At 48.0% G+C, this 26,069-nt stretch overlaps 3 protein-coding genes across 7 annotated transcripts; 2 read left to right on the forward strand and 1 right to left on the reverse strand.

Annotated features, from left to right (window-relative positions):
• Window positions 1-89: 89 nt before the first annotated feature.
• On the forward strand, window positions 90-4,547 carry LOC5667145 (uncharacterized). Its single transcript, XM_001688781.2, has 6 exons — window positions 90-283; window positions 337-509; window positions 582-1,440; window positions 1,511-2,223; window positions 2,280-3,647; window positions 3,717-4,547. The coding sequence occupies exons 1-6, from the start codon at window positions 244-246 to the stop codon at window positions 4,374-4,376; spliced, it is 3,813 nt and encodes a 1,270-aa protein (XP_001688833.2). The 5' UTR covers window positions 90-243; the 3' UTR covers window positions 4,377-4,547.
• On the reverse strand, window positions 4,319-25,740 carry LOC1276888 (esterase B1). 2 transcript variants are annotated; one of them, XM_061649547.1, is made up of 7 exons: window positions 25,157-25,740; window positions 24,931-25,068; window positions 24,558-24,708; window positions 24,096-24,487; window positions 23,685-24,029; window positions 23,354-23,608; window positions 4,319-4,410 (listed from the first exon to the last, which is right to left on the reverse strand). In XM_061649547.1, the coding sequence occupies exons 1-7, from the start codon at window positions 25,298-25,300 to the stop codon at window positions 4,408-4,410; spliced, it is 1,428 nt and encodes a 475-aa protein (XP_061505531.1). In that variant the 5' UTR covers window positions 25,301-25,740; the 3' UTR covers window positions 4,319-4,407. The 2 variants fall into 2 exon arrangements, with proteins under 2 accessions (XP_061505531.1, XP_316295.5); XM_316295.5 differs by lacking the exon at window positions 4,319-4,410 and adding an exon at window positions 22,804-23,283.
• Window positions 4,841-23,014, forward strand: LOC1276887 (xanthine dehydrogenase/oxidase). Of its 4 annotated transcripts, none has more exons than XM_061649537.1 (7): window positions 5,193-5,256; window positions 12,635-12,807; window positions 12,874-13,411; window positions 13,469-13,792; window positions 13,859-15,933; window positions 22,086-22,662; window positions 22,736-23,014. In XM_061649537.1, the coding sequence occupies exons 1-7, from the start codon at window positions 5,208-5,210 to the stop codon at window positions 22,804-22,806; spliced, it is 3,807 nt and encodes a 1,268-aa protein (XP_061505521.1). In that variant the 5' UTR covers window positions 5,193-5,207; the 3' UTR covers window positions 22,807-23,014. The 4 variants fall into 4 exon arrangements, with proteins under 4 accessions (XP_061505522.1, XP_061505521.1, XP_316291.5 ...); XM_061649540.1 differs by lacking the exon at window positions 5,193-5,256 and adding an exon at window positions 12,017-12,293; XM_061649538.1 differs by lacking the exons at window positions 12,635-12,807; window positions 12,874-13,411; window positions 13,469-13,792; ... (1 more) ...; window positions 22,086-22,662; window positions 22,736-23,014 and adding exons at window positions 6,583-6,755; window positions 6,828-7,686; window positions 7,757-8,463; window positions 8,540-9,895; window positions 9,963-10,762 and having other exon boundaries at window positions 4,841-5,256.
• Window positions 25,741-26,069: the final 329 nt, after the last annotated feature.

The following is a 26,069-nucleotide window of genomic DNA, read 5'->3' on the forward strand; positions in this document are numbered from 1 at the left end:
GCCTCTTTTACCCAGCCCGTGCGTTCAGGCGTCGATAATAATTATCTCTGACACAACAATGCGCCGCTCAACTATCTGACCACATGAGATTGCGGGTAACAGTCGGCTCTCAGCCAATCTAAGCACCATGATGAACTGCTCTCAGCCGTCAGTCGAAAAGTGAAAGTCGCTCCGAGTAGTTGTGTGTTGTTGTGGTTTGTTATTTATAGTTCGCAAGCGGCCGAATTGAGACGGGTAGCAAAAATGGCCGTAGTGTTTACAATAAATGGAAAAGTATTCAATGGTAAGTTAAAGAACCAATGCATTCTACAGTATTGCAATTCATTTATTGTCTAGTTCAAGCGACTGAAATCAACGTCAATGTTTCGTTGAACACCTTCATCCGCAACCATGCCCATCTCAGTGGCACCAAGTTCATGTGCCTTGAGGGAGGCTGTGGTGCTTGCGTCGTCAATCTGAGCGGAGCACATCCGGTCACCGGAGATGTCTTCTCCTATGCTGTCAACTCGGTAATACACTCTCCCAATCATGCCTCTATAACGGCCACGTGACTAATTTTATCTCCACTTCTGCGAAAACAGTGTCTGTTTCCTGTTCTCGCCTGCCATGGCATGGACATTACCACCGTCGAGGGTATTGGTGACAAGCAGCGGGGCTACCATGCCACCCAAAAGCTGCTGGCCCACTTCAACGGTACCCAGTGTGGCTACTGCTCTCCTGGCATGGTCATGAACATGTACAGTCTGCTGGAAGCGAAGAAGGGAAAGGTCACCATGGAGGAGATCGAGAACTCTTTCGGTGGTAACATCTGCCGCTGTACCGGCTACCGACCGATTCTGGACGCCTTCAAGGCGCTGGCCGTCGATGCTGATCCCAAGCTCAAGGCAAAGTGCCAGGATATTGAGGATCTTACCAAGATCTGTCCCAAGACCGGATCGGCCTGTGCTGGCAAGTGTGCCGCGGCAGGAAAAACTAACCCCAACAAAGGCCTCCATCTGAGCTTCGAGGAGCAAAAGGAGTGGCACAAGGTGTACAACGTGAGCGACATCTTTGCCATCTTCGAAAGCATTGGAGATAAGCCGTACACGCTCATCGGAGGTAACACTGCCCACGGTGTGTACCGTCGAAGCGACGGAATTCAAGTCTTCATCGATATCAACGCTGTCCAAGAGCTGCGGACCAGTTCGGTTGGAAGCTCTCTTACTGTTGGAGCTGGAACTTCGCTTACGGAGCTGATGGACCTGTTGACCAACACGGCAAAGCAAAACAATAACTTTTCCTACTTCGAGCACATGGTTCGTCACATCGATTTGATTGCCAACGTGCCTGTTCGTAATACTGGAACCATCGCTGGTAACCTCAGCATCAAGAACCAACACAACGAGTTCCCCTCCGACCTCTACTTGATCTTGGAGGCTGCTAATGCGACACTGACGATCTGTGAGTATTTACAATTGTTATAATGGAAATTGGAACATTCCTTCATCAAACATTCTCATCCCTATTTCAGTGGAGTCCCAAGGCAAGACATCTACCGTCCGACCGTCCCAGTACGTCACCATGAATATGAACAAAAAGCTGCTCCTCAATGTGATCCTTCCTCCGCTCTACCCATCCGTCTACGTTTATCGCACATTCAAGATCATGCCCCGTGCTCAGAACGCTCACGCATACGTCAACGGAGCGTTCCTGATCAAGCTGGAGGGTTCTGAGATCATCTCCAGCAACATTTGCTTCGGTGGAATTGATCCTCAGTTTACCCATGCACTCAAGACGGAAGAGTTCCTCAAGGGTAAGAACCTTCTTACCAACGAAACGATCCAAGGTGCTCTCAAGACACTGGCCGCTGAGCTGAATCCCGACTGGGTGCTTCCGGATGCTGCTCCTGAGTATCGTAAAAATCTTGCCCTATCATTGTTCTACAAGTTTACGCTTCAAGTTGCTTCAGTATTACGCTTTCCACTGAAAAACGAGTACAAGTCCGGTGGATCAGTGCTGAGCCGTGCCATTTCTTCAGGAGCTCAACAATATGAAACAAATCAGCAACAGGAACAGTGGTCACTAATTAAAAAGATCCCAAAAATTGAAGCATTGTATCAAACTTCAGGAGAAGCAAAGTATATCAACGATTTACCCACATTGCCCGGGGAACTGTATGCTGCTTTCGTGCTTGGTACTAAAGTTCACGCCAACATAGCTTCCTTTGATGCGGAAGAAGCTTTGGTAAGTATACTTAGGGCTCGATGAGAAGGGATCCTTAATTTCACCCCCTATGACAGCAAATTCCAGGTGTGATCGCGTTCTACACAGCAAAGGACATCCCTGGTGTTAACGATTTCATGCCCGTAAAATCAGAGTTTAGTCCCAATGTTGAAGAAGTGTTCTGTAGTGGTCGGATTCTTTACCACGGACAACCTGTAGGATTGGTGTTAGCCGACACGTTCGAAGCCGCCCAGAAAGCAGCGAAAACAGTGTGTATCCACTACTCCACCGACACCGTAACTGAGACGATCCTTCCAACGGTCAAGGATGTCGCTGATGCCAAGCGTCACGATCGCGTTGTTAACATCGATTACGGATTCACTGGACAGTCTTACGGCGATGCTACCGTTCCGGAGTCCGCGATCCACGTTTCCGGATCGCATGAGTCCGGTGGCCAGTATCACTACACGATGGAAACGCAAACATGCGTCTGTCTGCCGCTGGAAGATGGTATGGAAGTACACACGGCGACACAAGCGATAACACTCACTCAAATTGCTATATCGCAAATGCTAAGCGTTCCAGAAAATAGCCTAAACGTATCCGTGCGCCGAATTGGTGGTGGATACGGTGGAAAGGCATCACGTGCTGTTCAGGTCGCCTGTGCCTGTGCGCTGGCATGCCATCTAACGAAGCGTCCAGTGCGTTTGGTAATGACGATCGAAACAAACATGGCCGTGGTTGGGAAGCGATACGGTGTCGTATCAAACTACACAGCTGAAGTAACTCCCGAGGGAAGAATTCTTCGTCTGCACAACGAGTTCCTGCACGATGCGGGATGCAACAGCAATGAGGCACCCGATTTTATGCAAGGCTATTACGGAAATTGCTACAACAAGGACGTGTGGTCCGTGGTGTCCAAAACAGCTCTTACCGATTCCGCCAGCAACACGTGGTGCCGTGCGCCGGGATCAACGGAAGCGTACGCCATGATCGAATCCATCATCGAGCACATAGCGTTCGTCACCAGGAGTGATCCGCTGGCAGTGCGGCTTCAAAACATGCCAAACGATTCCCCGATGAAACCACTGCTGCAAACCTTCCTCGCGGACATCGAGTACGATCGGAGGAACGGTGAGATCGCTCAGTTTAATTTAGAAAACCGTTGGCGTAAGCGTGGCATCGCGATCGTGCCGATGGAGTATCCCGTGGGTTACTTTGGAACACTGCACGCGCTCGTCTCTATCTATCACACCGACGGCACGGTTGCCATTACGCACGGTGGCATCGAGATGGGTCAGGGCATTAACACGCGTGCGGCGCAGGTTGCGGCCAAGGTGCTCGGCATTCCGGTCGAGAAGATCGCAATCAAACCGACCACCAATCTTACAGCACCGAACGACTTTTGCACACAGGCCAGCATTACCAGCGAGGCCGTGGCTCATGTACGTAGTTGATGTTTCGCTTAAAATGGGTCCTTTCTTGACGCTCTTTTTTTAATTTCTTTCTTTCAGTCAGTGCTGATTGCGTGTGAGACACTGCTTGAACGGATTGCCCCCGTCAGACAGCAGCATCCAGACGTTTCCTGGGAAAAGCTGACCCAGCTCTGTCACTCACAAGGTGTGGACCTTTGCGCCACGGCCATGTACAACGGGGTGGAGCTACCATCGTACAACGTTTGGGCGTTAAGCTGTGCCGAAATCGAACTGGACGTACTTACCGGTTGTGTGCTGCTCCAGCGCGTCGACATACTCGAAGATGCCGGCAAAACGCTTAATCCCGAAATTGAAATCGGCCAAATCGAAGGAGCATTCATGATGGGCGTGGGTCTTTATCTAACGGAAGCACTCATCTACGATCGAGCAACGGGCGAGCTGCTTACCAACCGGTCCTGGAACTATCGTCCACCGGGAGCGAAAGACATACCGGTCGATTTGCGGATCCGGCTGCTGCAGAACACCATCAACCCGACGGGCGTACAGCGTTCCAAAGCTACCGGCGAACCGGCGGTAAATATGGCCGTGGTTGTACTGTTTGCACTGCGGAATGCTATCAATGCGGCCCGGACGGATGCGGGCATGCCTTCGGAGTGGATTCCGCTTGGGGTGCCCTGCACGCCGGATCGAATTCTACGCCATTTGGGCAATGCGTACGATCAATATTTGCTTCATTAGGGTAAAAGCAAGCGGAAACAGGTGTCATATTTCACTGGAAGTAAAGAGGAAACAGAAAAACATTTGAACCTTGTCGTTAGTAAAGTGGATAAAAGGAATTCCTTCAATAGTGAGTGTTGAAACGCTTTCATAAATGATAATAAATTATGTACTTTTACATCCTGCGTCCAACAATACGTCCATCACTGTATTACATCACACCGAAAATAGAGCCAAGCGAAGTTCACAGCATGCCTATCTAATCAACATTTGTGCCGGTGACGCACACACCCTTCCCGGCTGCTCCATTCCCTTTTACGCGAGCTATTTTATTTTACCGGCACGCCAACGCCAATGCTCGTGTGTAGTGGTTCTAATGTCGTATCGCGTCTGAGAGCATTTTGCGCGCTTGGCGGGAGCATACTTCTCTTGCGTGAGCAACAGCATGCCCACCCAACGTGTGCCGTACGACATTGGCTCACAACACATTTAACCAGGCGCGAGAAACTGTGTTTGAAAAAGCGATAGAATAAACAAATGGATGATTTTTGTATAGACTGGCTTTTTTTCGTGTGTAAAGGGGGGATGGTCTCTCATCCCCTATATTTTGCTCACCACCATCAACGCAATCGCGTGGCCGAGCCAAAATTTGCCTCCACGGCCTTGGTGCTCTCTCGCGGCGCGTTAGTTGTAGTGCCGGCGAGCTACCGAAAACGTGTGGGGCCGAATTTGGATAGAGGGGCGCGATTGGACTTTTTTTTCTTTCTAAATATTTATACCCCTTTTCATTCATTCGTTTGCGAATTGTTTGTGGAGTGGACAGTATTTCATACAACAAAAAAAGAAACGGTGATGGTGCTGCTGGAGATCAACTTCACGATCAACGGAAAGGTGTACAATGGTGAGTGGCGGAAGGAACAAACGAATCTATGCCATGATACAGCGAAAAATGTAAGGGGGTCGAATGAAGGGAACGGTGAATTGTTCGCTGATTTGACTGTGTTAGATCATATTAGTTAAGTTTTGTTGTAAGGTGTGAGTTGAGGTTTTGCACTTGAACAGAGATCTGCAGCTGATCTTTTTGATTAATATTCGAAGTATGGAAAAAAGAGTGATTTTCATTTTAAATAAAATACATTTTTCTGTTCAATGATAAATAAAATTATAAATTAAACCAATTTTTTCATGAAAATTGAACAATAACAAATTGTTTACAAGCTTTTTCTCACACGACGCCTTAAGTGCAGCTCAAATTAGAACTCTCGAAGTAAACTGTTTTGTCTTGCCGTTATCATCCTTTCAAGCACTGTACCTCAATGGCACTGCAAACATAGCAATACAGTGCCGGCGTAGTAATTTACTACGATTTCATTAATTTATACTCAATGAACTACACCGCTCAGTGTATTCGTGTGTCTATCCCAGTTACGATTATACAACGGATCCCGATTATCACCGTAATAGGTCCCCCCGAAGGCAGAGGTTTCATTACTTACCGTGGTCGACGACTGTGCGATTCGATTCCAGTAGTAGATGGACAAGATTTGTCCTCAACGTCGCGTTCCGGTGGGTTGGGTGGGATGACGGTGTGATGCATACGCACACACACCCACCACCAACCACCATTAGCCGGCCACTAAACAATTGACCGAGGTGACAGAGCACATTTTTGCACTAGAACCTGCCCGTTCGATAAGCGTGGCGTGTGTTTATCGCGATTTTCTGCCACTACCAAATCGGTGCAATCTTCGCGCACGCTCCTCACTCGCTGACGATCAGTCGTAGTGAGCGGAGCTACTTGGATTCCACAGTGCTTTTTTTGTTTGAAATCGCTGCGCGCTAGTGCTACTACGATTCAACACTTTAGTGACAGCTTGAATTCTGCAGTTGTGCTCATTTGTCAACCACTTCCAGTCTCCAGTTACCGAAAGTGTTTTCGAGTGATTTTTGCACAGTGTTGTGAAATTAGCTGCAAATTATCTTTCTGTGCCCAAAAACCGTCCCCATCATCATGGAGGTGATTTTCTCTATCAATGCGAAACCTTATCAAAGTGAGTATCGTATGGTGCGGGGCAGAACAAAAAAACTTAACGACCATATCGATAAGATTATGACATCACGCTATCATCAAGGAAATAAAAGACACGATGATATCGACGTTTTTTGCAATTTCATAATCAGCTTTTCTTGTGATTTGTGTGTCTTTATATATATTTCATTATTGCAGTCAACTCGACGAGTGTGCCGGTTGATACGTCCTTGAACACTTTCATCCGCAACCATGCCCATCTCAGTGGCACCAAGTTCATGTGCCTTGAGGGAGGCTGCGGTGCTTGCGTCGTCAATCTGAGCGGAGCACATCCGGTCACCGGAGATGTCTTCTCCTATGCTGTCAACTCGGTAATACACTCTCCCAATCATGCCTCTATAACGGCCACGTGACTAATTTTATCTCCACTTCTGCGAAAACAGTGCTTGTTTCCTGTTCTCGCCTGCCATGGCATGGACATTACCACCGTCGAGGGTATTGGTGACAAGCAGCGGGGCTACCATGCCACCCAAAAGCTGCTGGCCCACTTCAACGGTACCCAGTGTGGCTACTGCTCCCCTGGCATGGTCATGAACATGTACAGTCTGCTGGAAGCGAAGAAGGGAAAGGTCACCATGGAGGAGATCGAGAACTCTTTCGGTGGTAACATCTGCCGCTGTACCGGCTACCGACCGATTCTGGACGCCTTCAAGGCACTGGCCGTCGATGCTGATCCCAAGCTCAAGGCAAAGTGCCAGGATATTGAGGATCTTACCAAGATCTGTCCCAAGACCGGATCGGCCTGTGCTGGCAAGTGTGCCGCGGCAGGAAAAACTAACCCCAACAAAGGCCTCCATCTGAGCTTCGAGGAGCAAAAGGAGTGGCACAAGGTGTACAACGTGAGCGACATCTTTGCCATCTTCGAAAGCATTGGAGATAAGCCGTACACGCTCATTGGAGGTAACACTGCCCACGGTGTGTACCGTCGAAGCGACGGAATTCAAGTCTTCATCGATATCAACGCTGTCCAAGAGCTGCGGACCAGTTCCGTTGGAAGCTCTCTTACTATTGGAGCTGGAACTTCGCTGACTGAGCTGATGGACTTGTTGACCAACACGGCAAAGCAAAACAATAACTTTTCCTACTTCGAGCACATGGTTCGTCACATCGATTTGATTGCCAACGTGCCTGTTCGTAATACTGGAACCATCGCTGGTAACCTCAGCATCAAGAACCAACACAACGAGTTCCCCTCCGACCTCTACTTGATCTTGGAGGCTGCCAACGCGACACTGACCATCTGTGAGTATTTACAATTGTTATAATGGAAATTGGAACATTCCTTCATCAAACATTCTCATCCCTATTTCAGTGGAGTCCCAAGGCAAGACATCTACCGTCCGACCGTCCCAGTATGTCACCATGAATATGAACAAAAAGCTGCTCCTCAATGTTATCCTTCCTCCGCTCTACCCATCCGTCTACGTTTATCGCACATTCAAGATCATGCCCCGTGCTCAGAACGCTCACGCATACGTCAACGGAGCCTTCCTGTTAAAGCTGGAGGGTTCTGAGATCATCTCCAGCAACATTTGCTTCGGTGGAATTGATCCTCAGTTTACCCATGCACTCAAGACGGAAGAGTTCCTCAAGGGCAAGAACCTTCTTACCAATGAAACGATCCAAGGTGCTCTCAAGACTCTGGCCGCTGAGCTGAATCCCGACTGGGTGCTTCCGGATGCTGCTCCTGAGTATCGTAAAAATCTTGCCCTATCATTGTTCTACAAATTTGCCCTTAACATTGCTCCGGAGCTGAATGCATCCGTTAAAAATGAGTACAAGTCCGGTGGATCCGTTCTCGATCGACCACTTTCGTCTGGCACGCAATCGTTCGACACGATTAAGGAGAACTGGCCGCTCACTAAGAACATCCCGAAAATTGAAGGGCTGTTGCAAACTTCCGGCGAAGCAAAGTACGCCAACGATTTGCCCGTCTTTCCGAACGAGCTGTATGCGGCCTTCGTCCTAGGAACGGAGTCACAAACGACGATTGTCAACATTGATGCTTCGGAAGCGCTGGTATGTTGGGCAAAGAAGTACGAGGAGTTACGTATTGTTTGTTATTTATTAATTTCTGCTTTTGATTTAATTCTAGAAACTACCGGGCGTTGTTGCCTTCTACTCGGCAAAGGACATCCCTGGGGCCAACAATTTCATGTACTTCAAAGGATTCATGGGACCTCACGATGAGGAAATTTTCTGCAGCGAGAAAATCATCTACCACGGCCAACCGGTTGGTCTGATTGTCGCTGAAACGTTCAGTCTGGCTAACCGGGCCACCAAACTGGTGAAGGTACAGTACGGAACAACGGCGTCTGTACGTTACCCGACCGTAAAGGATGTGCTGCGCGCTAAGGCCACTGAACGGTTGCACGATATGCCGTACAGTACGCTGGGCGAAGAGTTTGAAGCTGCACCCGAAGGTGCGATCAAGGTGAAGGGAACCTTTGAAATTGGTGGCCAGTACCATTACACGATGGAGACGCAGACCTGCGTCTGCATCCCGATCGAGGACGGTATGGACGTGTACTCCGCAACGCAGTGGATCGATTTCACGCAAATTGCCATCTCCAAGATGCTACAGGTGCCGGAGAACAGCCTCAACCTGTACGTCCGTCGCTTGGGCGGTGGTTACGGAAGCAAGGGTACAAGGGCCACCCTGATTGCATGTGCGGCGGCCCTCGCTGCCCACAAAACCCGCCGGCCGGTGCGTCTGGTGATGACGCTCGAGGCTAACATGGAAGCCATCGGTAAGCGGTACGGTGTCGTCTCCAACTACGAGGTGGACGTGCAAAAGGATGGAAGGATTACCAAGCTGCACAACGAGTACGTGCATGACTTTGGATCCTGTCTGAACGAGTCGATGGGCCACTGTGCCGAGTTTTTCCGAAACTGTTACGACAACAAGGCGTGGAAGACGGTCGCCAAGGGTGCCGTTACGGATTCTGCTAGTAACACCTGGTGCCGTGCACCAGGTACGACCGAGGGCATTGCCATGGTGGAAACCATCATGGAGCACGTCGCACACGCGACCGGGCTGGATCCGCTCGACGTACGCATGGCGAACATGCCGAAGGATTTGAAAATGTACGAGCTGATGCCGGAGTTCCGTACCGACGTCAAGTACGATCTGCGCAAGAAGCAGATCGACCAGTTTAATCGTGAGAACCGCTGGAGAAAGCGTGGCATTGCCATCACGCCGATGCGCTACCCGCTCGGGTATTTCGGTTCGATTCATGCGCTGGTGTCGATCTACCATACGGACGGCACGGTCGCCATCACGCACGGTGGCATTGAGATGGGCCAGGGCATGAACACGAAGGTCGCCCAGGTCGCGGCCTATGTGCTGGGCATTCCGATGGAAAAGATTAGCATCAAACCGTCGGCCAACATGACGTCACCGAACGCTATCTGTACCGGTGGAAGCATGACCAGCGAGACCGTGTGCTTCGTAAGTGGAATTGTCGTTCGGTTGCTTAATCATATCAAATTCTAACGTTCTAACTCTCCTTCCACAGGCGGTAAAGAAGGCATGCGAGATTCTGCTTGAGCGCATGAAACCGATCCGGGAGGAGCTGAAGGACGCACCCTGGGAAACGGTCGTGGAAACGAGCCACTTCAAGAACGTGGACCTGTGTGCGACCTACATGTACAAGGCGGAAGATCTGCAGGCCTACATCATCTGGGGTTTGACCTGCAGCGAGGTGGAGATCGACGTGCTGACCGGCAACGTACAGCTTCGTCGGGTTGACATTTTGGAGGATACGGGTGAAAGCTTGAGCCCCGGTATCGATGTCGGTCAGGTGGAGGGTGCGTTCATTATGGGCGTTGGCTACTACTTGACCGAAGCGTTGGTCTACGATCCGCAGACGGGTGCACTGCTGACGAACCGCACCTGGACGTACAAGCCGCCGGGCGCGAAGGACATTCCGGTCGACTTCCGCGTGCGCTTCCTGCAGAAGAGCTCCAACGCGACCGGTGTGCTCCGATCGAAGGCAACCGGTGAACCGGCCATGAATATGACCGTGTCCGTACTGTGCGCTTTGCGCAATGCAGTACTCGCCGCACGTATCGATGCGGGGCTACCGAACGATTGGGTTCAGCTCGGTGCGCCATCCACGCCCGATCAGGTGTATCTGATGGCGGGTAACTCGGCGGAGCAGTATCTGCTGAACTAATGCATTTTGCGTGGTCCCATACCATTTGCTTTATTAATTGGTGTTTTATTTGGTTGAAATGCAATGTTTGCATCACCTGTATTGTAGCATGGAATCAATAAACTATAAAGAATATAGAAAAAGAGATGAAGAAATTACAATTTACCGGCATATAGGAATGCGAAATGATTATCAATGTGCAACAATCAGTCCGAACATCTGCATTAATGCATTGTGAATATTGGTCCTCAGGCTCAGCCGATATTTGAATTCACGAACCGCCAGAATTGCATTCGAATTCCATTTTAAGATATCATATGGAATAATAATATCTTGGTAAATTAATACTATGTACATTCCTTTAAAGGCGTAAATTTATACTATACGGGGGCGGTCGCGTAGTATAATCGTGAAACTGGTGCGGCTTAATACCATATCCAGGCCCAACATATGGCCTAATTTGGACCGTCTCCCCGTCGTATCAAGGGACTGATTTATCCGGCTGCGTGGTATTGAATAAGGTCTTAAAAGTCTGTGTAGGCCTGCATCATTGCGTAGGACGTTAGACAAATAATAGTAGAGAAGAAGATGATACATTCCTTTAGTACTTCCACAATATTGTGGCACATCGCCGACATTTATTACAGGCATGGCGTGCCTTAGCTACTTGGGAGTAGGTTAAAATGGGATGCGATACACGTCCGGTATGATAGGAACCGGTGAGGCTACCATTAGACCACCAGGTAGCTCCATCTTCTCCGGTGCAAATAGCGTATCATATATGATGACGATATGTTTCCCTTAATGCTTACTTTCCCCATTATCGTTGTATCCTCACAAACGAGAACATTCTACGATAAGTTGGTTGATAAAAAAGCGATTAATAAAAATCTATTTTTATCACTCAGTTAAAGATATCAGGAAGAAGCTTTCAATTTATTGATAAGATACATGCATCGGGGTTTCGATAAAAATAAATAACATAAAAATAAACGAAAGCCGCATTTATTTTCTTTCCCACGCATCAACGATTCCCGCACAAAACCTACGCCAATTTAGTGCCCTTGGCGTGTGACCTTAGCCCGTTCCAATTATAGGGTGCCAAAATTTCGAACTCCAAACCGTTCGAACCGGTTCAATTCACGCCGGGTTGGGCCAAGCACAGCAATCGAAACGCCTCCCAACCGGTGATGATTTAAATTCCGTTCACGTGGAAACAATGCCGTCGATCGTACCAACACACGGTCACCTGTACCGAACGGGTATACTCGCTAAACACACACGCAAAACCCCGCTTACGCTCTCAAACGCTCTCTCACGCACCGGCAACAACAAACACGTGAAACCTCTACGCCTCCCTGCCCCGCGATGCTGTCACGCAAACACAATAGGCCGGCCGACGGTGATAAGGTACGTACGGGCTCGGGGTGTATAAAAACCCCCGGCGCGACACTGCGCTGCGTTGATGAGAAGTCGCGACTTTAGTCTCTCGCTAACTCGCGACTCGCGTGCACGTACGCTAGTCGCTCGATCGCTGTTCTATCGCGCAAAGCTGCAGCAGGGAGAGTGTTGTGTGTATTCTTTCATCGAACCGCATTTGCGCTAATCTTCGGCTGACACGAGCCACAACGAAAAGCCAGCCCCAAATAGCCATGCAAATAGTGTTCACCATCAACGGAAAGGTGCACAAAGGTGCGCACAAGCAAGTATACGAAATGGGAAATCTTATCGGGGTGCCTCGAACGATCGTTTTGGTTCGATAGGGAATGGCGAGTCTCGGCCGTATCAGTGATAAATTGCCATCCGTGGTTGTGCGGGAGGGGTTCAATACGCCGGCGAGTTAATAATAAGGGAACTGCGCGGTGTGTCTGTGTCCGTAATAGATATACCATCATGCCCAACAGCTCTGCTAAATCGGTTGTTATCAACCAGCCTATCTGCCGCACAGCTCTCTCTCTCAGCCACAGCAGGTTCCTAAATTCAGTGTGTTATTATATATTTCTGCGTTTCTCGTTTTACCCCTTCCACCATAGCTAACAGCAGCACCGTCCCGATCGATACCTCGCTAGGCACTTATCTACGCTACCATGCTCAGCTCAAAGGCACCAAGTTCATGTGCCGCGAGGGTGGCTGCGGCGCCTGTATCGTCAACGTTAGTGGGCAGCATCCCGTCACGAAGGATGTCATATCACGGGCAGTCAACTCAGTACGATATCACAGTGGCCAATCATTATCCTGCCATTGCTAAGAGCTTCTTCCCTGGTCTTTTTAGTGTCTATTTCCACTGTTTTCCTGCAACGGGTTGGATATCGTCACCATCGAGGGCATCGGTAACAAGCTGGAAGGATACCATCCTGCCCAGCGTCGGCTGGCCCACTTCAACGGTACCCAGTGCGGGTTCTGCTCCCCTGGCATGGTCATGAACATGTACAGCTTGCTGGAAGCGAAGAACGGACAGGTCACGATGGAAGAGGTGGAGAATTCTTTTGGCGGTAATATCTGCCGCTGTACCGGCTATCGGTCGATTCTGGACGCCTTCAAATCGCTTGCGATCGATGCCGACCCGAAGCTGCTGGAGGTGTGCCAGGACATAGAGGAGGTGCCTAAAATTTGCCCCAAAAGCCGGGAGGGAGCGCCCTGCACCGGCAAGTGCTCGCTGGCAGCACAGGGCGAGGAGGCGAACGATATTCATCTACAGTTCGTTGGAGGGCGCGAGTGGTACAAGGTGGAGAATGTGCAGACCATCTTTAAGATATTTGATAAAATAGAAGCCCGTCCGTACATGCTGGTTGCGGGAAACACTGCCACAGGTAGGTAAAGGCTTGAGTGAGGATCAATGCGAGCTTCACACATCTACCTTTTTTCAGGCGTTTATCGACGACCCCACGATCTGGAGGTGTTTATCGACATTAACTCGGTAGCGGATCTGCGTGTAAACTACTTCAACGATGCACTGACGATCGGTGCGAACGTTTCGCTAACCGAGCTGATGATCATTCTAGAGGAGGCGACAACTGCCAAAGGGTACGAATACTGTCGCGAGCTGGTCAAACATCTGGACCTGATCGCTAACGTGCCGGTGCGCAATGTGGGCACGATCGCAGGCAACCTCAGCATAAAGCATCAGTACCGAGAGTTCCCGTCCGATGTGTATCTGCTGCTCGAGGGCGTTGGTGCACGTTTAACGATCGGTAAGTGCTTCTTTGTGGACTTATGTGATTATGATGCTCTAAGATAAAGCCTCTTCTCAATTTTAGCGACTTCTACCACCTCCACAAAGATCGTCACGGTGGAAGAATATCTGTCGATGAACATGAGTAAACGTATCATACTTAACATCCTACTGTACCCGCTCGACCCCGAGCAGTACTCGCTGCGCACCTACAAAGTGATGCCACGGGCGCAGAATGCACACGCGTACGTCAATGCGGTGTTTCTACTGCAGTTCCAGGACTCAAAGCTCCGCACCGCTTCCATCTGTTACGGTGGCATCACGCCCGGCTTTACCCATGCCGTGCAGCTGGAAAGCTTCCTCGTTGGGAAGGACATCTTCGACGGCTCGGTATTGCAAGAGGCGCTCGAAATGCTCCACACAACCATTGCACCAAACTACGTGCCACCGGATGCTGCCCCCGAGTACCGGAAACAGCTGGCCCTGTCACTGTTCTACCGTGCCGTACTAAGCATCGCAGCAGATCGTGGCGTACCGATCAACCCACTGTACGCGAGCGGTACGCAGCTCGGCAAGCGGATGCTGTCGAGCGGCCGCCAAACGTACGATACGATTCAAGAGCATTGGCCCGTAACGAAGCACATGCCGAAAGTGGAGGGACTGTCCCAAACGGCCGGCGAAGCGGACTACACCGATGACCTGCCGAACCTGCCTGGGCAACTGTTCGGGGCGTTTGTGCTCGCCACCAAACCACGCACCCGCATCGTAAGCATCGATCCGTCCGAAGCGCTGACACGTGCCGGGGTGGTAGCGTTCTACTCTGCCCGCGACATACCCGGCAGCAACAATTTCATGCCCACGGAGCTGGGCAACAAGCAGGTGGAGGAGATATTCTGCAGCGATCGTGTGCTTTACCACGGCCAGCCGGTAGGAATTGTGCTCGCCGAAACGTACGACGAAGCGTACCGTGCCGCGAAGGTGGTTGAGATCGTGTACGGTCCACCGGACGGGGAACCCATTCTGCCCACGGTGAAGGATGTGATTCGGGCAAACCGAACCGAGCGCATACACGCGAGCGCTCAGCTGGAGGTGGGCGAACGGTACGAAACCGGCGCGGGACCGATCCGGCTCGAGGGCAGTTTCGATCTGCCGAGCCAGTACCATCTGTCGATGGAGACGCAACAGTGCGTGTGCGTACCGATCGACGATGGGATGGACGTGTACAGCTCGACCCAGTGGGTCGACATCTGCCAGATTGCGATCGCGCGCGCCCTGCGCGTGCCGGAAAACAGCCTCAACTTCCGCATACGCCGGCTGGGCGGTGCCTTTGGAGCGAAGATATCGCGCGCGTCCCAGGTCGCCTGTGCCTGTGCCATTGCGGCACACTACTCGCAGCGCCCGGTACGGTTGATCGTCTCGCTGGAGGATAATATGGCGGCGATCGGCAAACGTTCGGCGTGCGTCAGTCGGTACGAGATCGAGGTGGACGAGCGTGGCCGTGTGGAGCGATTGCTGAACCGTTTCTATCAAGATTCTGGCTGCAGTTTGAACGAGCCGGTTGAGCAGGTTACCTTTCTGTTTTATCGCAACTGCTACGACACGAGCAGCTGGAAGGTGATGGGGCATAGCGTGCTGACGGAGTCTGCCAGCACCACCTACTGCCGTGGCCCGGGCACGAACGAAGGCATCAGCATGGCGGAGAACATGATGGAGCATATCGCGCACCGGCTAGGGCTGGATCCGCTGGCCGTGCGGATGCAGAATCTTGCCGAGGATAGCAAAATCCGGGAGCTGCTGCCCATGTTTGCGCAGGATGTGGAGTATGAAGCGCGGCGCGAGGAGATTAACCAATTCAACGCAAGCAACCGTTGGATTAAGCGTGGTCTAGCGATCGTACCGATGCGCTACCCGCAGTACTTTGTCGGTACGCTGCACGCGCTCGTGTCGATCTACCATGCGGATGGTAGCGTTGCCATCACTACTGGTGGCATCGATATGGGTCAGGGCGTTAACACGAAGGTGACACAGGTTGCTGCCCGTGCCCTAGGCATCCCGACGGACATGATACGGGTGAAGGCAATGGCAAATATAACCTCACCAAATGCGATCGTGTCCGGTGGCAGTATGACGAGCGATGCAGCCTGCTATGCGGTGCAGAAGGTGTTCCGGGCCCGACGGCCAAGCCGACCGCGAAGGTTTCGGTCGTTCTGGAGCGCTTGATAACCGTCTGCTGCCACGGAACAGAACGTCCCGGGCAAAAGGGTTTCAGGAGCGTCAACGGTCCAACTCTATTTCACCAAACTAATTTCAGTATTGGCCTACCAGGCTAGTTACCTCTTTTCCAAATTAAATTGGGAGGTCTATGCCGTGGAAGCGCCGCTACTGATTTCGTAAAGCGCCGTCGAGAAGGCAATCGTATTCGCCCTGGTTTCACCCGGGAGAATCTTAACACCAAATAGAGAAACGCACTCTTGAAATGCTGGTGTAAGACTAATTTATTATAACTATTTCCTCCTTTTATACTCTAAATTACTAGCTATCATAGCCTACTAAGAACAAAATATAAATTATTTAATTATAAATTCAAACAGCCACCTTTGATGTGGTCGCTGCGCAACATTCTCCGACCCGTAAATAATCCTATTTACAATAAATAAGCGCAGCCAGTCAAGAGTTATGAGGGACGAAGTATTTTAGCATTCGAAGTATTTTCGCTCGTAGCATCAATAAGATTCCGTTTAAGATGATGGCTAGAATGCTTCAAAAGATGTTCTTTTTGCTCGACATCTACTACTGCTACCTTTACCGCCGGTCGTTTTATAATAATATTTCCTATTTTAACCTCTACTGATCGTACTTGATTATCTTTTGCTAGATTTACTTGCACTACTCGTCCTTTCATCCATTTTCCTGGCAATCCATTTTCATCCACTAATACAACTATATCCCCTTCCTTCAACGGTTCTATTCGGGTCGTCCATTTGTTTCGTTTGATAAGCGTTGGTAGATATTCTTTTTTCCATCTATCCCAATAGATCTTGGCGTGATGCTGAACAAGTTTCCATTGTTTCCTATCTACAGGATTGGTCTCAGATATTTCTGGAGGTGCACACTCGAAGCTTCTTCCGATCAAAAAATGATAAGGTGTTAAAATTTCGTCGTCTTCGCAGCTAACTGGTATATCTGTCAATGGTCTTGAATTTACCATTGACTCTATTTGTATCAGCGTTGCCCGTAGTGTTTCCGGAGTAGGTTTTCTTTCGTTCCATTGATAGAAGAGATGCCGCAACGCCTTTTTTACGGTTTGTATCAAACGCTCCCAAGATCCGCCAAAGTGTGGAGCTGCAGGTGGATTGAAAGTCCACTTGATGTCGAATTTCAACGCTGCTTCTTGTCCCATACGATGATCAATTTCATTTACTAATTGTTGAAGTTCCTTCTCAGCTCCAACAAAATTTGTTCCGTTATCGCTGTAGAGGTGCTGGACTTTTCCTCTGCGATGTTGGAAATTTTTCAAACATACCAGAAAACTATCTGTGTCGAGTTTTTCAGCAAGTTCGAGATGAATCGCTCGTGTTGACATGCATGTAAATAACGCTCCCCATCGCTTTTCCACGGATCGCTTCACTGCAACTTCTATCGGTCCAAAATAGTCCACTCCAGTATGAGTGAATGGTGGTACATATGGATGTGCTCGAAAATGCGGTAGAGGTGCCATCAACGGTTCTTTCGGTGTAGCATTTTTCAATATACACGTTTGGCAGCATGCTTTCACATTTTTTAGTACTACTCGAAGATTGATTATCCAATAGATCTGCCGCAAAGCTCCTATTACTACGTTGTCTGCTTGATGAAGGTATTGCTCATGAAAGTTTCGTACTAACAGCTTTACTATGCGAGGTTTCTGAGGCAATAATATCGGTAATCTTGTTGTCATGGAAATAGCAGCAATGTTTTCTAAGCGACTTCTGGATCGTAGTATTTTATGTTCGTCCAAAAACGGCATTAGCTTATGTATTGGACTATGTTTCTCTACTACTTTTCCTTTACAAAGAGCGTGATATTCATCCGGAAATCCTTCGATTTGAGCTTTGCGTATCAAAGCCCTTCTTGCGACATCGACATCCTCAGGATCAATTTTTTTCGAAAATTTCTCCCGATCTTTCAAAAAATCGACGAATTTCTTCAAAATGGTTGTATGTTTCAACAATTTACTCCATGATGAATAGTTGTTTTCCGGAATCAAATCGACGATTTGATGCATGGCTACAAATTTCTTTTCTTCATCCGTCTCAACGATCTTTTCTTTTTTCGGCCAAAACTGCTCCTTCTCTACGAGAAAATCGGGTCCATTGAACCAAAGTCGCGTATCTTTGATTATCTTAGTAGCAATATCAGCGGGATTTTCTTTTGATGGAACCCATCGCCATTGGTTGGCACTTGATACCTCCAAAATTTCACTGATTCGATGGGCCACAAACGAATGATATTTTCGGTGTTGATTATTTATCCACGACAAAACCGTTTGTGAATCACTCCAGTACGTTGTTTTCTGAATCTGCAGACGTAATTCCTTTGCTATTGCTTCAGTTAGACGAATACCCAACACAGCCGCTTGCAGCTCCATCCGAGGTATCGATAGTGTTCGTATTGGTGCCACACGAGCTTTTCCAGAGATCAGTCGTACCACGTAATGTTCTTTGAAGCAGGATCGAAGATATACACATGCCGCAAATGCCTGATCTGATGCATCGACAAATGTATGTATCTCCAGCGGTCCTTGATTATTGATTAGTAATGGCCTAGGAATTTGTAGATCCTTTGCACCTTCGACCATGGTTATCCATTCTCTCCATTGCTCGTACAGCGAATTGGAAATTTCAGTATCCCAATCGTTTGAAGAAACGTGTACAGCTTGCATCAGGATCCGTCCATGTATTGTTAGATAACTGATCAGCCCAAGTGGATCATATGTTCTCATGACCGCACTTAACAATTCTCGTTTCGTAGGCTTCTTATTATTTCCGATGTCTGATGATATTCCTTTCAAGTTCACCTTATAGCCGAAACTGTCCGCAACCGTATCCCATTGTACACCGAGGATTTTCTCCACGTTCGATTGCTTCTCATCCATTGATAAAGGTTCAGGACGTTGTTGTCGACGCTCTTCTGAAATACTGTTCATTAGATCCTTATTGTTTGTAATAAAATTCCTTATGTGGAAACCTCCGTTCTGATGCACTTCGATCACTTGTTGAACAGTATTGACAGCATCTTCCAACGAAAAGAAGCTGTCCAAATAATCATCAACGTAATGTTGACGAATTATTGGTTCTACTGCTAACGGATGCGTTTTCTCGTGTTCTCTAGCGTTTGTATTTTTTACCACTTGAGCGCAAGCTGGTGAACATGTTGCTCCAAACGTCATCACTTGCATCACAAAAGTTTCAATCTGGTTGTTCGCATCTCCTTTTCTCCACAAAATCCTTTGTGAGTCTTGATCCTCCGGCCTTATTTTCACTTGATGAAACATTTCTTTTATATCGCCTACCACACAAATGTGTCCTTCACGGAAGCGAATCAAGACTCCGAACAATGAAGCCATTTCATCTGGACCGACCAATAGCTGAGAGTTTAAAGACACATTGTTGATTTTTGCAGCTGCATCAAAAACCAAACGCGGCTTCGGAACCGGCTTGTTTTTATTAACCACGATGAAGTGTGGCAAATAAAATGTCCTGGGCGTATGCTTCGAAACTTCAACCGGCGTTAATTTTCTGATATATCCTTTGGCTTCATACTCCTCAAACGTTTTATTCGCCCACTCCATCAACGCAGGATTTCGAATTAATTGCTTCTCCATACATTTCAACCGCGTTAAAGCGTTGTTATAGCTGTTCGGAAATTTCGGATCGTCACTTTTCCACAATAGACCAATTTCAAACCGCTCTCCCGTTCTCTTCAAAGTTTTTTCTATGATGGAATTCGCTCTTTCTTCTGCACTAGATTTCACCATCTTTGTTGCCTTCACTCCGAAATCTTCCGTTGAAAAATAATTTCGCATCATCTCGTCCATGCACTCGTCTCCTTTATGAACCATCAGATGACTAGATTCGCAGTCATAGGTTGCTTTGCCCAAACCGAAAATTATCCAACCCAGCTTCGTGTAAATAGCGATTGGCTCATCTGCTTTACGCATTTTTCGATTTATCGGTACTATTAGATGGCTATGGTTCAAACCTATTAATATAGAAGGGCGAATATTTCGATAGCTGTCCATCTCGATATTACTCAAGTACGGATATTCTGCCTTCATTTGTTCCACATCTAGGCTTTGAACTGGTAAATCCAAATTTCGTATCGTCCTTACATCGTTCAGTTCGTATTCTTTATTATTTTTTCCCGAAATTGTCACGCGAACTCTTTGGCTGTTGGACTCCGTATTTTCGATGTCATTTGTCCACTTCATTGTTAACGGGTCTCTTACACCTTTCAATTTCAATTGCTCTGCCATATTTTCTTCCATCAGAGTTAAAGATGATCCAGGGTCCAAAAAGGCAAAGGTCGTTATTTTCTCCGATCCATTTCTTAAAATAACTGGAACAACTTGATAATACAGTTTTTGTGTACAAGGCCACAATTGATGGTGATTTAATATCGGATTTCTTGACACGTTGTTTTCATTATTATGAGGTTGATTCCATTGCCTTTGAACAGGATTGCGTTGTTCGATCATCTGATTTCTCGGTTCTGGACGGTTGTTTCGGGCAGGTACAGCATGACGTTGTTCTCCCGGCTGATGGTTTCGTGAATCTTGTATTCCAACTCTTCTGATGGTTTTTGCAATAGGTTTCAGCCATTCATTTAGATCTTTCAAATTGACTATTTGGTCGCCGTTCTCTTGGTTATATTCCGACCATTGGTACTGGAATACCATCGGCAGTTTTTCAACGATCTCGTTAACCAATCGTGGATCGTTCAAATATTCGCCATGGTTTAAATTAGTCATATTAATTACCAGATTTTCCACGGATTCTGAAAGTTCCGGAATCTGCGAATGCCTGTTAACTCGGACTTTCAAAATGTCCTTTAGCAAATCCTTGTATACAAGATCTGGTCTACCGTAAGTCTCATCCAAACGTTCGATGATAGCCGGAACGTTTTTTTGGGTCCATTAACAGCGGTCGTATGCTTCGCTCTGCTTCTCCTTTCACGTATTGTTGAAGTCTTCGCAAATTCTCGAAATTCGAAAATTTTGCATCCTTAGTTGTCTCGTCTAATGTTTTCTTGAATAAAGGCCATTCCTTAGGTTTGCCATCAAAATAGGGTAATGGAACTAGCGTATCACGCCGTATCGCAGAGTTCGTGGTCTCGTCCGTCATTTTTGTTTCTTCAGTCTTAGTAGTCATTCCCTTCAGTACATTTATTAGCTCCTGAATCAGCGATTTTTCGGCTGTATCGGATGTTTTCGATGATGGTTCAGGAACATTTCTCGAGGAACACTTGATGCAGAGCCATGGTTCATCTGGTCCCGGTTCGCGAGTCAGCTTCGCACAATTCAAATGGAACCACCTGTCACAGTCATCGCATTGAACCATATTATCCGCCAGATCTGGTTCATTGCACAATCTGCATGCGCCATTCTTATTTTCTACAAAAAACTTCTTCCTTGTCGCCATGTTCTACAGCAAACAAATTCCTCCTCTCGTCGTTATTCGAAAAAATATGCGGGTTGTTGGTTTATTCGATATCGTTCAACAGTAAAATAGAGTTCGTGAGATTACTTCGCTTGCTTCAAGCAAGATTGATGTAATGGAACTCTCCGTGAGGTTCCTCTCTGGAGCCACCAATGTTCCGGGCCCGACGGCCAAGCCGACCGCGAAGGTTTCGGTCGTTCTGGAGCGCTTGATAACCGTCTGCTGCCACGGAACAGAACGTCCCGGGCAAAAGGGTTTCAGGAGCGTCAACGGTCCAACTCTATTTCACCAAACTAATTTCAGTATTGGCCTACCAGGCTAGTTACCTCTTTTCCAAATTAAATTGGGAGGTCTATGCCGTGGAAGCGCCGCTACTGATTTCGTAAAGCGCCGTCGAGAAGGCAATCGTATTCGCCCTGGTTTCACCCGGGAGAATCTTAACACCAAATAGAGAAACGCACTCTTGAAATGCTGGTGTAAGACTAATTTATTATAACTATTTCCTCCTTTTATACTCTAAATTACTAGCTATCATAGCCTACTAAGAACAAAATATAAATTATTTAATTATAAATTCAAACAGCCACCTTTGATGTGGTCGCTGCGCAACAGAAGGCGTGCGAAATGTTGCGCAAGCGCATCGATCCTGTGCGCGAGCAGCATCCGGAAGAGTCGTGGGAAGCGATCACACAACGCTGCCACCAGCAGCACGTGGATCTGTGTGCGCTCTATCAGTACAACGTGACGGAGATGCAGCACTACGTGGTGTGGGGTCTGACGTGCTCCGAGGTGGAGGTCGACATCCTTACCGGCAGCGTGCAGATTCGTCGTGTTGACATACTGGAGGACGTAGGGGAGAGCATCAGCCCCGGTATCGACATTGGCCAGATTGAGGGTGCGTTTGTGATGGGCATTGGGCTGTACTTTACCGAGCAGCTCGTCTACAGCGGGGAGTCGGGCCAGCTGCTGACCAACCGCTCCTGGAACTACAAACCGCCTGGTGCGAAGGATATTCCGGTCGACTTTCGCGTCAAGTTTTTGCAGCGCACACACAACAAAAACTTTGTACTGCGGTCGAAAACGACCGGTGAGCCAGCGCTCAACATGACCGTGTCGTTGCTATTTGCTCTGCGCATGGCACTGAACTCGGCACGCAAGCAGGCCGGTCTGCCCGATGAGTGGTATCCGATCGGTGAGTAGTGTTTGGTTGGAGGTGTGACTCTAGGAGGAGTGATTTCATGTTGTTTTCTTTCTCTCTTTTCCAGAGGTGCCAGCGACTCCCGAACAAATATGTCTGCTGGCGGGCAGCACGATCGAGCAGTTTAAATTAACGTAAAAAAAAGAATTCGATGTTTCGTTTTGATAAACTCGATAACGCATAATTCCTTTGTAGCATTTTAGTGTTCAATCAAACACTTCTACGTTTTATATGTCGACAATTGTTTAAGTTTCTTGTAAATTTATCTTTAAAGCAACCAACAACGACGTACATGAAAAATCTAATAATTTGATTTATCAATTTAATAAAAAATATAACTACGATATTTAGTAAGCTACTAAAGATGCAATCAAACTGTACTACCAGCACCGTATAAAGTGTTTACCTCTCTTAATACAACTGTTCCCGTTTGTACAACGAATCCCACAGCAGCATGCGTCTCATTTCCGGCAAATCGATAAAGCTCACACCGCCATTGTTAATATTTAAACACTTGTACGGCTCCACCTTTGCACCGACCGGTTGCCATATATCGCCAACACTGCCGCCAACATTCGGGCTGCCCACGGTCGCAAAGTTAGTAAACAACTCGACCTATTGCGAAATGTTCCTTTAGAGTGTTTTCCAAATACTACGCAAACACTACGCAAACCATACTACTTACCAGCGTTTGCATCGTCCTGTACTCCATCGTGCCCACATCCGGCACCGGGCTGAACACGTTCTTAAACAGATACGAAAGATCATCCGCATGGGCGGTACCGCGCACGTTACGATCGCAAAAATAGATGCGATAGTGATTGTACGTCTCCGAATCCACTGCAAACCGGTAGACGAACGTTTTGGCCGGCTTTTGGGAGCTGATCCTCGAGCAGACGGTACGGTGCAGCCCGTGCCAGAAGAGCTTATCGGTCATGAGCTGCAGATAAATGAAGGGAGCGAAAAAGAATCATAAATGTTTGTCAAAAAAGCCCGATTTGTGGCTCTCATGCTACCGTTAAATAGCCTTCCCGATTGTCGAACGATGGTTGGGATCCACCGTAGTAGAACTTTTTCAACTTCAGCCCATACTGCTGGCATGCTTGCGATCCACGCACCAGCTCTAGCTCGGTAGGTACGAGATACTCGAAGTTTTTCAGATTATCCATTATGGCGGGGCTTTCCTTGATGGAGCTCAAGCAGAACAATCCTTCCTCGGCGTTTCCCCCGATCAGTATGTCGATGTCGTTGCTCCATGCCTCACGGCACATTTCTAATGGTGCCTTCGGAATGAAAGTGCTTTCTGTTACGTACGGTTCCACCACTGGACCAAAAGCGAACAGAATACGGTTTTCCAGCTCCTAAGAATACATGAGAAATTAACATTCTTTTCTTTAGACTCCACATCATTTTTTTCGTATTCTTACATTCGGAGTTAGTAGCAGATCCTGATGCTTAATAATCTCCTCGGCCGGTGCTGCTCTCAGCACCTTCAGCAATTCCGCTTCGCCTCCCTTCCCGTTCCAACCGAGCGCTTTGGCCAACCTTTCCGCCATACCGCGTCTCGGCGCCGTTGACCAGTTGTTCAACGTACAGCCCGACATCACTATCGCCCGCCGGAACAACTGTCTCGATTGGCTCGATACCATATGGTAGTGGACCGAGCAACCACCGGCACTCTCACCGAACAGCGTCACATTGTCGGGATCGCCACCGAACTGTGCGATGTTGTCGCGCACCCAGCGAAGTGCCACATTCTGATCTTTCAAACCACCATTTCCGGGTATGCCAAGCTCCTTCGAATCGAGGGACAAAAATCCTAAAAACGGAAAACGGTTTGCTGTGTGAGAAAAGAGAATCACATGGGAATGCCACACATCCAGCCGTACCGAAAGCTCCAATGCGATAGTTGAACGTAACCAGCACAATGTCCTTTTGGATGAGATAGTCCGGTCCGTACATTTCGGTTCCGCTTGAGCCGCGCATAAAAGCGCCCCCATGAATCCAAACCATTACCGGGCGCAATTTTGCCGGTTTGAGCTGAAACGGAAGAGAAAAACAGTAAGTAATCTAGTGCACAAACGTGTTTAAATTCACCACATCTTTGTGACCACAAACAATGTCACAGCCTACTCGTAAGATAAGAGAGCGGGGCTGGAAGAGATTTCGCCAGACAAGCATGAGAACACACTATTTGCTATCGCTCCACCATGATTAGACACAATTGCGAAGGAGTCATGGCAACTCTGACCGTTTTGTTACCTCTTTCGTGTACACATTCATGTACAGGTGATCCTCACTGCCCACGATCTTGTTCAGCAACTTGTTGAACTGATATCCACTGGGGCCCTGCTGGGTGCAGTCCAGCGGCTCCGTCCATGGCTCTGGCAGCTCCAAATCCTTCCGAAGATGATGTAATCAAACAAACAATTAAATACACTTTCTCAAGAGGTGTCCACCTCCCGTAGATATCTGCTATCTGTTCTACCTTAAAGCGTCGCTCACCGATCGGTGGTTTACAGTAAGGTATCCGCTGGAAGTTCAAGTACTCGACACCGGTAGCGGCCGTTTTCCTCACGCCCCGCACTGGGCCGTACTGCGTCACAGCGACAGGGTGATCGGGCTGGCTCATTTTGAATACGTTAGCAAACAACAACCGGAGCAGATCACGTTTGAAACACGTCTGTGCGACCGCACCACACCGCTAGTAAGGTGGCGGAAAGATACCTTTGCTCGGGAAGCTGGTAGCTGGTGCACGGTTATGGCTGAATGTAATCTAGCGGGGAGGAGCGTTTGCTGATAGCACTCTATCGATAAGGGTGGCAAATCGTTCGCTACTCGGTCTATTATTAAGTTTTATCAAAGAGGCGGTAATTGATAGTGGTGAGATAATAGCACAGGTCAGCCGATCGATGATAAAGGTCAACAGTGTTTTATATTATCGCATATTTTTCTTCTCTTGGCATGAAAGTGGTGGATTTATTATTTTTTTTATTTTATGACTATGATTATCTACTTTTTAATTCTACAATAATTTTTATTTATCAAAATAAATATATTTTAAAATTATCCATCTTCAACACTCTCTCAATATATTCTGTAATATTTACGCTTCAACATAATTTAAAATATTATTTTACAAAAAAAACCCTACAACACAGCTCTTGCGTAAGAAACACTGACCTCAAACGCAATCAGCGTTGTTGCGTGCGCAAAGCACCCCATCAGTCGCGTAAAAAAGGGAAACGAAGATCACCACAGCATTATCGCCCAAACCGCGGCCTACTGCACAACCACAACTCACGAACCACTTGTCATCTAGAAATCTTCCAACAGAGGTGGTTCAGTTTACTTCTTGCACGGTTCGGGTTGTGATTGTATCAGAGCAGTTGGTGCTGTGT

This window comes from Anopheles gambiae, chromosome 2 (genome assembly GCF_943734735.2).
Source record: "Anopheles gambiae chromosome 2, idAnoGambNW_F1_1, whole genome shotgun sequence".
Classification (NCBI taxonomy): domain Eukaryota; kingdom Metazoa; phylum Arthropoda; class Insecta; order Diptera; family Culicidae; genus Anopheles; species Anopheles gambiae.

Bases quoted from the DNA above. Each gene is read 5' to 3' on its own strand.
- LOC5667145 (XM_001688781.2), top strand. From the start codon at position 244: ATGGCCGTAGTGTTTACAATAAATGGAAAAGTATTCAATG. The intron at 284-336 runs GTAAGTTAAAGA...TTTATTGTCTAG, and splicing joins AAATGGAAAAGTATTCAATG to TTCAAGCGACTGAAATCAAC. The intron at 2,224-2,279 runs GTAAGTATACTT...CCCCTATGACAG, and splicing joins TTGATGCGGAAGAAGCTTTG to CAAATTCCAGGTGTGATCGC.
- LOC1276887 (XM_061649538.1), top strand. From the start codon at position 4,893: ATGGATGATTTTTGTATAGACTGGCTTTTTTTCGTGTGTAAAGGGGGG. The intron at 6,756-6,827 runs GTAATACACTCT...CTGCGAAAACAG, and splicing joins TCTCCTATGCTGTCAACTCG to TGCTTGTTTCCTGTTCTCGC. The intron at 9,896-9,962 runs GTAAGTGGAATT...CTCCTTCCACAG, and splicing joins CCAGCGAGACCGTGTGCTTC to GCGGTAAAGAAGGCATGCGA.
- LOC1276888 (XM_316295.5), bottom strand. From the start codon at position 25,300: ATGAGCCAGCCCGATCACCCTGTCGCTGTGACGCAGTACGGCCCAGTG. The intron at 23,609-23,684 runs GTAGCATGAGAG...ATTTATCTGCAG, and splicing joins ATCGGGAAGGCTATTTAACG to CTCATGACCGATAAGCTCTT. The intron at 23,284-23,353 runs GTAAGTAGTATG...ATTTCGCAATAG, and splicing joins ACAGGACGATGCAAACGCTG to GTCGAGTTGTTTACTAACTT.